The 12,681-nt window shown below is 41.9% G+C and overlaps 1 protein-coding gene across 2 annotated transcripts in view; it reads right to left on the reverse strand.

Moving 5' to 3' along the window:
- The window catches only part of ARPP19 (cAMP regulated phosphoprotein 19), a 22,712-nt gene extending 15,971 nt beyond the window's left edge, over positions 1 to 6,741 (reverse strand). The window contains exons 1-2 of one of the 2 annotated variants that reach the window (XM_025884446.2): positions 6,675 to 6,741; positions 6,386 to 6,440 (exon numbers count right to left, since the gene is read on the reverse strand). In XM_025884446.2, coding sequence (XP_025740231.1) covers positions 6,386 to 6,430 — 45 coding nt within the window. In that variant the 5' untranslated portion in view covers positions 6,431 to 6,440; positions 6,675 to 6,741. Of the gene's footprint in view, positions 1 to 6,385; positions 6,441 to 6,669 lie in introns of both variants that reach the window. The other variant, XM_025884445.2, reaches the window with a different exon arrangement.
- Positions 6,742 to 12,681: the final 5,940 nt, after the last annotated feature.

Below are 12,681 nucleotides of genomic sequence, written 5' to 3' on the forward strand. Positions count from 1 at the left end.
AGGTGCCTGCTTCTCCCTCTGCCTCTCCCCCTGCTCATGCTCTCTCTGTGTCTCAAATAAAAAAATTTAAAAAAAAAAAAAAGACAATAAATAAAAATATTTATATATCCCTATTTGGAAATTAAAATACATTACTAAAATAGCTTAACTAATTAAAACTGCAATGTGTATAAACCTAAAAAACTACATTACTGAAATAATTAATGGTTAAAAAAAATGGGAATAAAAAAAAACACATGGAACTCACTGATAATAAAAACTTTAGGGCGCCTGGGTGGCTCAGATGGTTAAGCGTCTGCCTTCGGCTCAGGTCGTGATCCCAGGGTCCTGGGATCGGGTCCCACATCGGGCTCCCTGCTCCTTGGGAGCCTGCTTCTCTCCCTCTGCTTCTCTCTCTCTCTCATGAATAAATAAATAAAATCTTAAAAAAAAAACAAAACTCTATACTAACCAAACTTGTAGGATACAACAAAGGTCCCCAAAAGGGCTTATATTTAAAGAAGAAAACGATGGGGCGCCTGGGTGGCTCAGTCGTTAGGCATCTGCCTTGGGCTTGGGTCATGATCCCAGGGTCCTGGGATGGAGCCCCACATCAGGCTCCCTGCTCAGCAGGGAGCCTGCTTCTCCCTTGCCCACTCCCCCTGCTTGTGTTCCCTCTCTCACTCGCTCTGTCAAAAAATAAATAAAATCTTTAAAAAAGAGAGAAAACGAAAACTCAATGAGCTATGTATCCAACTTTAGTAAACAAAGAAGGGAACCCAAACAGAATAGGAGAAAATAAAAAGTTAATGAAATAAAAAACAGATACAATAGAAAGGATCAAAAAAATAGGGGAATGATAAGCTTAACCAGGAAGTATTTTTAAAAATTCAAATCTGGGGGCGCCTGGGTGGCTCAGTCGTTAAGCGTCTGCCTTTGGCTCAGGTCATGATCCCAGGATCCTGGGATCGAGTCCCACATCGGGCTCCCTGCTCGGCGGGAAGCCTGCTTCTCCCTCTTCCACTCCCCCTGCTTGTGTTTCCTCTCTCGCTCTCTCTCTCTCTGTCAAATAAATAAATAAAATCTTAAAAAAAAAAAGAATTTCATTCCTCTTTATAAAAAATAAATAAATAATAAAAATTCAAATCTGTTTTCAAAATTTTATCCTCCAAGAAACTTTTATGTTATACAGCAATTCTACTACTTCGTTGAGTAGATGCTAAGTGAGTGGATTCACTCACCTAAGTGGTTCCTATGCTGATAACACCTTTGGTGGGGAGAAGTGTAGAAGGGCCATTAGAATTCTGGAACATTTACTGTGGCTACAAACTGGGAAACCAGAAACCCAGGATTACCATGACAAAGATATATGCATATCATGTACAAAAAAAAATTCCTAAAAACATTATTTTAAATGAGGGTTATCCTCAACAAGTACATAAATTCATCTTTTGTATACTCTACACCTAGCACACAGCCTAATATTGTTAGGCACTTGAATTTTTGTGAACTAGTCTATTGAAATACATTAGATATCCTTTTGTAAGTAGGTGGGGCATAAAGAATAAAAACATACAGAAAAAAGAACATTCAAAAAATTAGGGATTATGTAGTCTGTCATGGACTGCTAATAAATCTGAATGATTGATACCACTTTTCAGACTTCAGCAGGGAAGTTACACAGCAACATCAGCAATAAAAATCTGATCACTCTAAGCAAATTCTCCTCTACCTGCTCAGCAATATGTTCACTGATGCACTGACTGATGAATAAATAGAAAAGATTAATGAAAGCCAACAAATCCTTTGGGATATTGCCAGGAAAGTATCAGTACTGTTATCATCCTCTAAGGGAAAAGTACTGTGGTCCAATTAAATCCTTGCTACTTGCACAGTGCCTGGCATTTAACAGGTGTTCAATAAAAGCCTAATGAATGAACACAATGTACTCCAATTGTTTCAACAGCTAAGAAACTTTCTAAACACCTGACAGTTTCACCCTCAGTTCATCTTTGAAATATTTCATGTTATAGTAGCACAGGTTCAGGAATAAAAGTCTAACAACAGAGGCAAGCCTAAAACAGTTATATATAGCACACTTGTTAAGATAACAAAGAGAAACATTTTAAAACTTTTCTGAGGTTTATCTCTAGATTAATAAGAATCAATGGTTGCACACAAAGCAGACCAGCAGGTTGTGGTTTAAAAATTAAAATTAAAAACACCCTTGAGCTTTTTAGTTACCAAAGGCAGTGTTAAGATAGCCCCAGAAAATGCCAGTATTAACAGCAATTCCTTAAAAACTAGGAAAATAGGAAAGCAATTTGTATCCATTCTTTAATGATGATAAATGGAAGTAATTTACACAATATTTCTCTTCCTTTTCTACTACTTGAAAAAGCACCAAGCATTATCTTTTATTTTTTTTTTAAAGATTTTATTGTCAGAGAGAGAGCGAGAGAGAGCATAAGCAGGGGGAGCGGCAGGCAGAGGGAAAAGCAGGCTCCCCACTAAGCAAGGATGTGGGACTTGATCCAAGGACCCTGGTATCATGACCTGAGCCAAAGGCAGGCGCTTAACCAACTGAGCCACCCAGGTGCCCCAACCAAGCATTATCTTTTAAACTGACAAAAATATTTTAGTTGAGAGCCCTACTTGAGTTAGTTTCTTTTAAGACATCTTACTAATTTAATCAATCTTGTAATTAAATCTCTAGAAAACCTATTGAGATTTTTAAAAAACTTAAAAACCATTGTATATATGAAAAAAAAAATATATATATGCATTCCTCTACTTTCATGCAGATTTTTCTTTTAAAGATTTTATTTATTTGACAGAGAGAGAGCGAGAGCAGGAACACAAGCAGAGGGAGTGGCAGAGGGAGAACAGGCTTCCCGCTGAGCAGGGAGCCTGATGTGGGACTCGATCCCAGGACCCTGGGATCTTACCTGAGCGGAAGTCAGACGCTTAACGAATGAGCCACCCAGGAGCCCTCATTCAGATTTCTTAAGTGGGTCTAATCAAAGGTTTTTATATGACTATAGTCTATCCCTCCTCTTTATAAACTGCAGTACAAGCATTGTCATCTGTATTGAAATAGTACTTCAGAAATGGTTTCAACTGAAAATTTCTGAGAAAAATTCATTCAACCAACATTTTCTGAACAATGAAATGAATGGAATGAATCAGGTAAGATAGATGCTATGGGAAAATAAATAAATAAAGGAGGGTCCCTGAGCTTAAGATGCTCACAATGAACATAGAATTACGTGTTTTAAGTCTCCACATGCCTCCTCTCACCCCAGGACAAGACCGTACACCAGTCCGACTAAACTTAGTGTTATTCAAAGTGGAATTCACAGATGACAGATCCAAGAGGTCTCTGCTAATTTTTTTTAACGTTTTGTTTTCACTTCAGTGATAATCTAGAAGAAAAAAATATAACCACACACTAGCACATCTGAATTCCCATCTCTAATAAGTGCTACATGAATTCCATCTGAGCTTTCATTTATGATGACAGAGACTAAGCAGTACTCTGTCCAAGATAATAAGAAAAGAACAGAGCTGAATTTAAAATGTAATGATGTATTTTTGACCTTAGAGTTAAATGATCACACAGATTACTCTTTAAAAAGGAGAACTGAGTCACCATTCGACCAGGGAGAGCATTAACTTGCTATACTCAAAGAGTTCCTGCACTTTAACTTAACAATTGCTACCACAATCTCAATACTTTGGAAATTTACTTTCAGCAAAATACCATGCCACAATGAATTAATAATTTACACTAATTTTGTTTGTATTTAATTGTTTTAATTAAAAAAAATTTAAAGTAATCTCTACGTCGTGTGGGGCTCAAACTCACGACCCCAGGATCAAAAGTTACATGTTCCACCAACTGAGCCTTCCACGTGCCCGTTTTAATTTTAAAGCAGTATTAAAGAGACAGATGTTTATATATTTTCATGTTTGTACATATTTAATTAATATCCCAATAAAAAACAGTGGTATCTACGGTTTTCTTCTCTTATCAAGGGGCACTCAGGAGAAACGGTGACTTAGCTTTTACTCCATGCAGGCTTATCTCTTTACCTTAATTTTTCAGAGGCAATAGGCTAACGTACCATAAAACTACAAAAGTATTTTAGCTGGGGGCACCTGGGTGGCTCAGATGGTTAAGCGTCTGTTTTCGACTCGGGTCTTGATCCCAGGGTTCTGGGATCGAGCCCCACATCAGGCTCCTGGCTCTGCGGGGAGCCTGCTTCTCCCTCTCCCCCTGCTCATGCTCTATCTCTGTGTCTCAAATGAATAAATAAAATCTTTAAAAAAAAAGTATTTTAGCTGAATACTTTGACTTTAATTGAAAGGTCAACTGGGTACACAGAGAATAATCCAATTTTTAGGTCATCTAACTATTCTTCCAAATAGAAGAAACAGGTGATTTGGCCCACAGGAACACAGAAGTGACTCTGCACATTCTCCTCATGTTTAGGGATGGTATCCATGCTACGGGCACATAACATCTACAGCCAATCCCTAATTCAAGAAGGGACATTATATTACCCACACACTTCGGTATTAATGACAGTAGCCCTAAAAATCAAAGGACTTGAATTAACTTTTTAATGTAGACATTCATGAAGAGAAAACATTCAAGACATGTTAATAGTGTTAGGGACAGAATATTAGGCGGTTCCAAGTAAAAAGTATTTACACTGTAGAAATCAACACTTTACACTCTGGCAGCACACTAACAAATCTCATAAAAGAAAATTACATAGCACACTATTGTACATGAGAAGTCAAAACTGAGATTGATTTCCATGTTAAGGACAAGACAGCACAGACACAGTTTGTATTTTTTTTCTGGATTCTTAAATCCCAAGCAATTACAAACACCATATGCATGCCTTGAAAGTCCATGTTTTTGTTAAGTGTAAAAATTATCCAACATAATTTTCACTGGAATATTCCCGAATAATATCATAACTTGGCCTATTATTTATGTTACTGTTTTCTTTTTAAAAAATACTTACAATATAACAAAACCATCCAACTAAAGGAAGGTTACCACGGTTAAGAACATATGGAGTGGGTTTAGAACACTAATACACTAAGCAAATTTCCAACCTGATTAGGAGCATGGGTAGAACATTAAGCAGAAGCCCTTAACAAAGTCCAAGCATTAGGCCAAATCTATCTATGATAATGCCCTCTGGTTTTTCAAGAAAAAGTGCTGGTAACTTTCCATCAACAATTTAAGAAACAAGATATCATGGGCCTTTGCAGGCCAGCCACAAGTACCTTGGAGGGTAGGGCAGCAGAAATAATAATGGTGGAAGGGGTATAAAGAACTTAGCATTGATAAAAGAGAAAGTCTTAATATTCATAATTTGAATTACACTGATTTGTGGCACATTTTCCTTCAATATTACAAGTGAGTTTAAAAAATATTCCTATTGGGCGCCTGGGTGGCTCAGTTGGTTAAGCGACTGCCTTCGGCCCAGGTCATGATCCTGGAGTCCCGGGATCGAGTCCTGCATCGGGCTCCCTGCTCAGCAGGGAGTCTGCTTCTCCCTCTGACCCTCTTCCCTCTCGTGCTCTCTCTCTCTCTCAAATAAAATCTTTAAAAAAAATTAAAAAAAATAAAAAATAAAACATATTCCTATTTACTACGAAAATCCAGACCAATTAAGTTGGTAAAAAAAATTTAAATTCCAAGCTTTTGATTTTCAGTCAAGTACCATATGCAGATCTCAGTGGCTCACATTTCTGCGCAGAGACGGCGCTAAATATTGTAAGTTACCTACCTCATTTAAGCCTCACAACAACCTTATGAAGTACTATTATTATTTTACAGATGAGGAGACTGAAAACTAAGGAGCTGAGCAACTGGTCAAGGTTACACAGCAAACAAAGACTGGAACTGAAATGCCAACCCAGGTCTATCTCACCGCGCAAACACGAGCTTGCGGACAATACCAGTAGTTGGAGAGTTAGTTCTCCAAGGGAGAAATAAAACTTCCTACGCAAGTGAAGCTCACGGTAAAACTTAGGTTCCACGCACAGAAACTGCTCCTATGTATAGTCGAGTGTAAGGGAAAACGCGACACACCAAGGCGCTAGAAAAGGCAAGCCTCGGCGAAGACGTGGACAATGTTCAAACTCCCACCACGTTGGCGCTAGGCACCAGAGTTCCAGCAGGCAGCAGACGTGGGAGAGAGCTCGGCCGGGAGGGCCGAGCTGCACTGGCTTCCCCCGCTCTCTGCACCAGGCGCCCGGGGCCGACTCCCGGCGCGCCCCTCCGCACGCGGCTGGAGCAGGCCGCCCGGCAGGCCCGGCCCCCGGCAGCCTCTCCTCTGGGCCTTCCGAGTCCCCGGGGCCGCTCCCCGTGCACACTCACCTTCTGCTCCTCCGCGGAGGCTGCCTCAGGGACTTCCGCGGACATACTGCTCCCTCTGAAACGAGACGCCGGGAGAAGATGCGATTACCGGGTGGCCGAGGCCGCCCGGCCGCCGCACCGCCTCAGGCCCGCCCGCCCTCGCTCTCTGAGCGCCCGCTCGGGCCGCCTCCGCCCGCGAAAATGGCCGCCGCCTTATGACGACACGGAGCCTCGCCGCGCTCGGCAGCAGGCGACTGCGACCCGCCGCGGCCCGGCCGCCCCTCCCGCACCGCGCCCCTACATACCTTACCCTGCTTCTCTGGCTCTGCGACGCCGAAGCACTTCCTTTCTTCCTTCAAAGGTCGCGGCTCGCGCCTCACCTCACATCCGTCTGCCAGATGCTTCCTGGGAATTGTAGTTTATAAGTGGAGCCACCTCTCCCCGCCCTTTTCTGCCTGTTCCAGGAGCTTTACTCTTTGTACTTTGCCGGACTCTCCTGGTCCGATTCTCTTACTCGCTCTCCGCAGTGTAGCCATGCATATTTTCTTTTGGGCCCTCCAAAGCTCTGTGCTGCTTTCCTCCACAAGTCTCTCCCCGCTCCGCTTTGCCTACTTAACCGTATTCATTCACATCTCCCATTCTGCGTCATCGCCTCAGGCTTTTCTCGAGCCCCTACCCTAGGTCAGGTCACATCTCTGTATAGCTCCCCAGCAACACTGTATCATTAAACATTAATTGTTTTGATTACTCTATTAATGTCACCTTTCCAGCTCAGATAAGCCACATCAGGGCAGGGACCTCGTCCATATTTTGCTTATATTTCTTTCGCAGAGCCCAGCATATCCTAGATGTTCAATAAATATTTGACGAAGGAATTAAAATTCCATTCATTTGCTTACTTCCGGGGGTCCACTCCTACAACTTTACTGAAACCCCTGGCACCAAACTCATCCAATGACTTTCTTAATTACCATATCTGTTGACTTTACATTTAATCCTCATTCTAATTGACATCTGAATAGCTACTGGCAATGAAGTGTCTCTCAAGAAACTTGGAAATAAGATTGCCCTCTAAGAGTTAAACTAATAAACAGCAACAGATAATGAATGCAATTCTGGGAGAATTTGGAAACCATCAAAACATTCAACCAGAGTTTCCTTGGAAGAATCTCAGACAGGAAGAACTGCATTGGGATTGCAACTTGAAAAACAAAAAAAACTGCACTCCTTTCATAGAAAAGAAGGAAGAGGTTTGTCAGGCAAGCAAGTACTTAGAATACAAGAGCTCAAGAGGCCAACTCCTTGAGGAAGATACCCGTTGAGAGTGCTCTAAGCTGAGCCGGCTGAGAAATATAAGATCAACTATTTGTTCTCATTCCACAATCACGAAGTAACTTACTGAAAATTTGCCATCCCTTCATACAGAACTATAGGGAGAAAGGAGACTGCACTAGTTAGGCTAACTGAAGCTCTAACAGTTGTACTTCTATTAATAAATTGACATTCTGGTATAAATCTTGTATCAATGTATTTGTGAGCTTGACTTAAAATCTGAGACCACGTATATAAAAAAAATCAGTATATGTGATCTTGGATAAAAAGATTCTGTTCCTGAAAGATAGTGACACTCACATGAAGGCAAGTTTGAATTTCTGGGAGGCTGACTTTGGTCAATGGGGAATTTACAAAGGTCAGTGACACATTGTGGGGACCTGAGAAGCCATCCTTCCACAGGTAACAGTCCTCTGCATCATTAACCATGTACCTTAATGTTTAAAATTGCATGCTGATCACCAACATCCTGTTTTTCAAAACTGAGTTCTCTTGACCTCTAGGATACTGCTCTATTATTCTCTCCTACTTCTCTGGCCATTCCTTCTTAATCTCCTTTGTTGAGTCTTTACCTTCTTCTTAATGGGAGGATTCTAACAATTCTGCCCTTGGATCCCCTTCTTTTTTCAAGTTTTACACTCTCTAGATCACTTCCACCTCATAGCTTCAAGTGCCATCTATATATTCAGATCAGTGCTGATCAATAGAAATTTCTATGATCATGGAAATATTCTGTATCTGTGCTAGCTATCCAATACAATTGTCACGAGTCAGGAGCACCTGGGTGGCTCAGTCCACTGAGCCTCCAACTCTTGATCTCAGCTCACTCAGGTCTTGATCTCAGGGTCGTGAGTTCAAGCCATGTTGGGCTCCATGCTGGTCATGGAGCCGACATTAAAAAAAAACAAAAAAAAACAGGGGCGCCTGGGTGGCTCAGTCGGTAAGCAGCTCAGGTCATGGACCCAGGGTCCCGGGATCGAGCCCCACATCGGGCTCCCTGCTAGGCTGGAGGCCTGCTTCTCCCTCACCCACTCCTCCTGCTTGTGTTCCTTCTCTCGCTGTGTCTCTCTCTGTCAAATAAATAAAAAAACAAACAAACAAACATGAAACAGGATCACCTGGGTGGCTTAGGCGGTTAATTGTCCAACTTTTTTTTTTTTTAAGATTTTATTTATTTACTTGAGAGAGAGAGCACGAGCAGGGTGAGGGGCAGAAGGGGAAGCTGACTTCCCACTGAGCAGGGAGCCCAACGCTGAGCTCTATCTTGGGCCTCAATCCCTGGACTCCATCCCGGGACTCCGGGATCATGACCTGAGCTGAAGGCAAACGCTTAATTGACTGAGCCACCCAGGTGCCCTAAAGTGTCTGATTCTTGATTTCTGCTCTGGTCAAGATGCCTGCTTAATACTCTCTCCCTCTGCCCCTCCCCACCCTAAAAAATACAAAAAACAAAAAACAATTGTCTCTAATTTGACTCTCAAGCATTTGAGATGTGACTAGTGCAACTGAGAAACTGAATTTTAAATTTTATCTAATTTTAATTAAATTAGCCACAAGGATTAGAATCACTGAGAAACCCTATTAACAGAGATCCTCATTAGGTATGGGGCAAGGTTCAAGTATTTATCTTTAACCAAAGCTCCCCCTGGTGATTCTGATCCACACATGCACAAAATTTTTCAGGCTTGGAACTTGGTAGGTGTAAAAAAAAGATCAGTGGTATTTTAGAGGTGTAGGTGCCCTAGCTCGAGTTTGTAGGAGCAAAGGAGATAATGTCCCACCCCATCCATTCCTCAAGCATCTGAGAGAGGAAATCCACCTGCATCGTTGCTGATATTGTGGCAAGTATCAAGAACAGAATTCATTTTTCTCCCCTGGGGTGGCTTTTAGCATTGTGGGAAAATGTAGGCCCCCTCCCCAGGGGAGGGGGCCTACTCCATGTCACCGGAGGTGCTCACAGATTCTTCAACCATTCCAAACTGGAGACGTGGGCATGTCGGGCATGTCCCCATCATCTCGGAGGGGCACTGGATAGTTGTAGGGTGTGGCCTGGTTGATCATGGTGGTGTATTTGGTGAAGGGGCTGAGGGTGGGCAGAATTGTAGTGTGGCCTCCCAATGGTGAAGGACAAGACCAGCACTGGCTCCTTAGCCCGAGCATTCTTGAGGAAGGCTGAGTCTCCTGGCCATCTTGGTTGCAGTGGCAGCGGCACCAGCTCATTCTTTTAAAAGATTTTAAAGTAATCTCTAAACCCAATGTGGGGCTCAAACTCACAACCCCAATATCAGGAGTTGCACACTCCACCAACTGAGCCAGCCAGGCACCCCAAGAACAGAATACATTTATGAAAGGAAGATATAAGAAGAGCCTGAAAGATCAACCTCAGGAAGCCAAGTGAGATATGGAATGCCCAAAACCCTGAATATAAATGGTGACTTTGTGAGCTAAGCCTAGGGAACAAACATTACCTGAATAAGGTCAGTTAACTGTAAAAGAGAGAGCAGTTTCAAAAACTTCAGTGTTGGAAATGGAACCTAGAAATTGGAGGATGCTACTTCTCTAGGGACTTAGTGAGATGAGATCTTTATATGAACTGAAAGTACAAACAGGAAAATTTTGAATGAGTTAAAAAGAATGATGAACAGTGGGGTCTGGAAGAGACTCCACAAACTTTAAAACTTTAAAATTTCTTAAAATGAGGTGCCTGGGTGGCTCAGTTGTTTGGGCACGTGACTCCTGATTTTGGTTCAGGTTGTGATCTTGGGGTCATGGGATTGAGCCCCACATCGGGCTCTGTACTGCTCACTTGGGTGTGGAAGCTGCTTGAGATTCTCTCTCTCCCTCTCCCTCTACTCCTCCAACCCCCCAACCCACTCTCTCTCAAAATTAAAATCTCTTGAAATATTTACCACAATGTGTTTCTAAAATTTCCCTGAACTTTATTTGCATGCTTCCTGACCGTATACTAAGTTGAATGGCCTCTGAGTGGCTTTAGAACGTTTCTTCCTAAAGCCTTTTTTTTCTCCAAGTCTTTTTTTATCCCTAATGATTAATAGATTAATAGGCATTGCCTTATATGTCTCACTTATCACACACAACTTATAAACTTTATTGCCAAGAATATTGATGAAAGTATATTTTATGCTAGACCATAATTACTAGTGGAAAAAGAATTTAAAAAGAGGCAAAATTCCAGTGTAGTGGAGTGGAAAAGACTTAAGCTTTAACTCAGATTTGAATCCTGAGCCTTCCGACAATGAGACCTTGGGCAAGCTTTTCAAGCTTCCTTTTCTTTCATTATAGAATAATTCATACTCTCCGCAGTATGGCTTTAAGTATTAAATAACATATAAATTGTTTATACTGTGTGGCACATTCATATTAGGCATTCATATGTTCTCTTCCTCCTCCCAGGGTCCAAGTTTAAAACACGTATCTCACCAACTATACTTCCACAATAAAAATTTTTAGAAACGACATCTTTCTCATAATGATCCATGATGGAGTAGCATGGGCTGATTCCAATGCATATATAATTTTAGGAATTGAAAAAGAATTCCTACCGTGATGAAAAAGCCGTCTTCGCATCTAGACTGACACTGTATTCCTAGGTCTTGTAGACCATATAGAGTGTCAAATACCGAAATTTCAACAGTGACCACCTCTGTAAAGTGATAGCTCAAAGGATGAACAGAGAAAGGGACTTTCATATTGACTTTACATCATTAAGTAGTGTGAAAAAAATCTGATAATGGACATGTATTGCATGAATCTTTTAAGTTTGAAAAAGAATCACTGCTTCATTCACAAAACTAATTAGGGAAGGGTGGGAATCCTTAGAATGAAGACTTGAAAGAGAAATGTTTTCCTTTCTTTCATTCTGGGAATGACAAAGACCTGGTGGGGGAAAATAGCAGGAGGGAATCTTTTTTTTTTTTTTAAGATTTTTATTTGAGAGAGAGCAGGTGTGGGGGTGGGGTGGGAAAGTAGGAGAGGAGGAGGGAGAAGCAGGCTCCCCGCTGAGCAGGGAGCCTGACATGGGGCTCGATCCCAGGACCCTGGGATCATGACCTTGGAAGGCAGATGCTTAACCGACTGAGCCACTCAGGGGCCCCAGGAAGCAGTCTTCTTTTGGATGCCTTCTATTCAGTCCCCATTTCATCACTTACTCTCATCTGATAAGAAAATTTCCAAAGACTTTCTGCAGGTTGTTTGTGACCTGGAGTTTTTAAATTTTTTTAAAAAGATTTATCTATCTTGTGGGTCACCTGGGTGGCTCAGTCGGTTAAACTCTACCTGCAGCCCCGGTAATGATACCACAGTGCCCCTCTCCCTCTATCCCTCCCTGCCTGTGCGCGCGCGCGCGCGCGCACACACACACACACACACACACACACACACACACACACACATTCTCTCAAATAAAATCTTACAAAAAAAATTAAATACCCAGAAACATGGAAAGCCATGTACTAGAAATAATTCTAGAAGGTTTACAGTGAGGTATCCACATAAAAAGACACCCGCATGCAACATACATCACTAATTTTTGGGTTACTGGAGAGGTCAAAGAAACAATAACATTTAATTTTTAAAAAGGCATTTTGAGGGGTGCCTGGGTGGCTCAGTCGTTAAGCGTCTGCCTTCGGCTCAGGTCATGATCCCAAGGTCCTGGGATCGAGTCCCACATCGGGCTCCCTGCTCAGCGGGGAGCCTGCTTCTCCCTCTCCCACTCCCCCTGCTTGTGTTCCCTCTCTCACTGTGTCTCTCTCTCTGTCGAATAAATAAATAAAAATTTTAAAAAAAGGCATTTGATGATTTAAAGGCTTGGTGTTTTCCAAGTTTTCTATAAAATTATCAATATTTACTTTGGTCAAATGTCTAAGAAACCAAGATACACATATTGGGGGGCGCCTGGGTGGCTCAGTCGTTAAGCGTCTGCCTTCGGCTCAGGTCATGATCCCAGGGTCCTGGGACCGAGCCCC

The sequence above is a fragment of the Callorhinus ursinus genome, unplaced genomic scaffold (assembly GCF_003265705.2).
Source record: "Callorhinus ursinus isolate GAN/ISIS: 27379988/994484 unplaced genomic scaffold, GSC_fseal_2.0 scaffold25, whole genome shotgun sequence".
Lineage (NCBI taxonomy): Eukaryota > Metazoa > Chordata > Mammalia > Carnivora > Otariidae > Callorhinus > Callorhinus ursinus.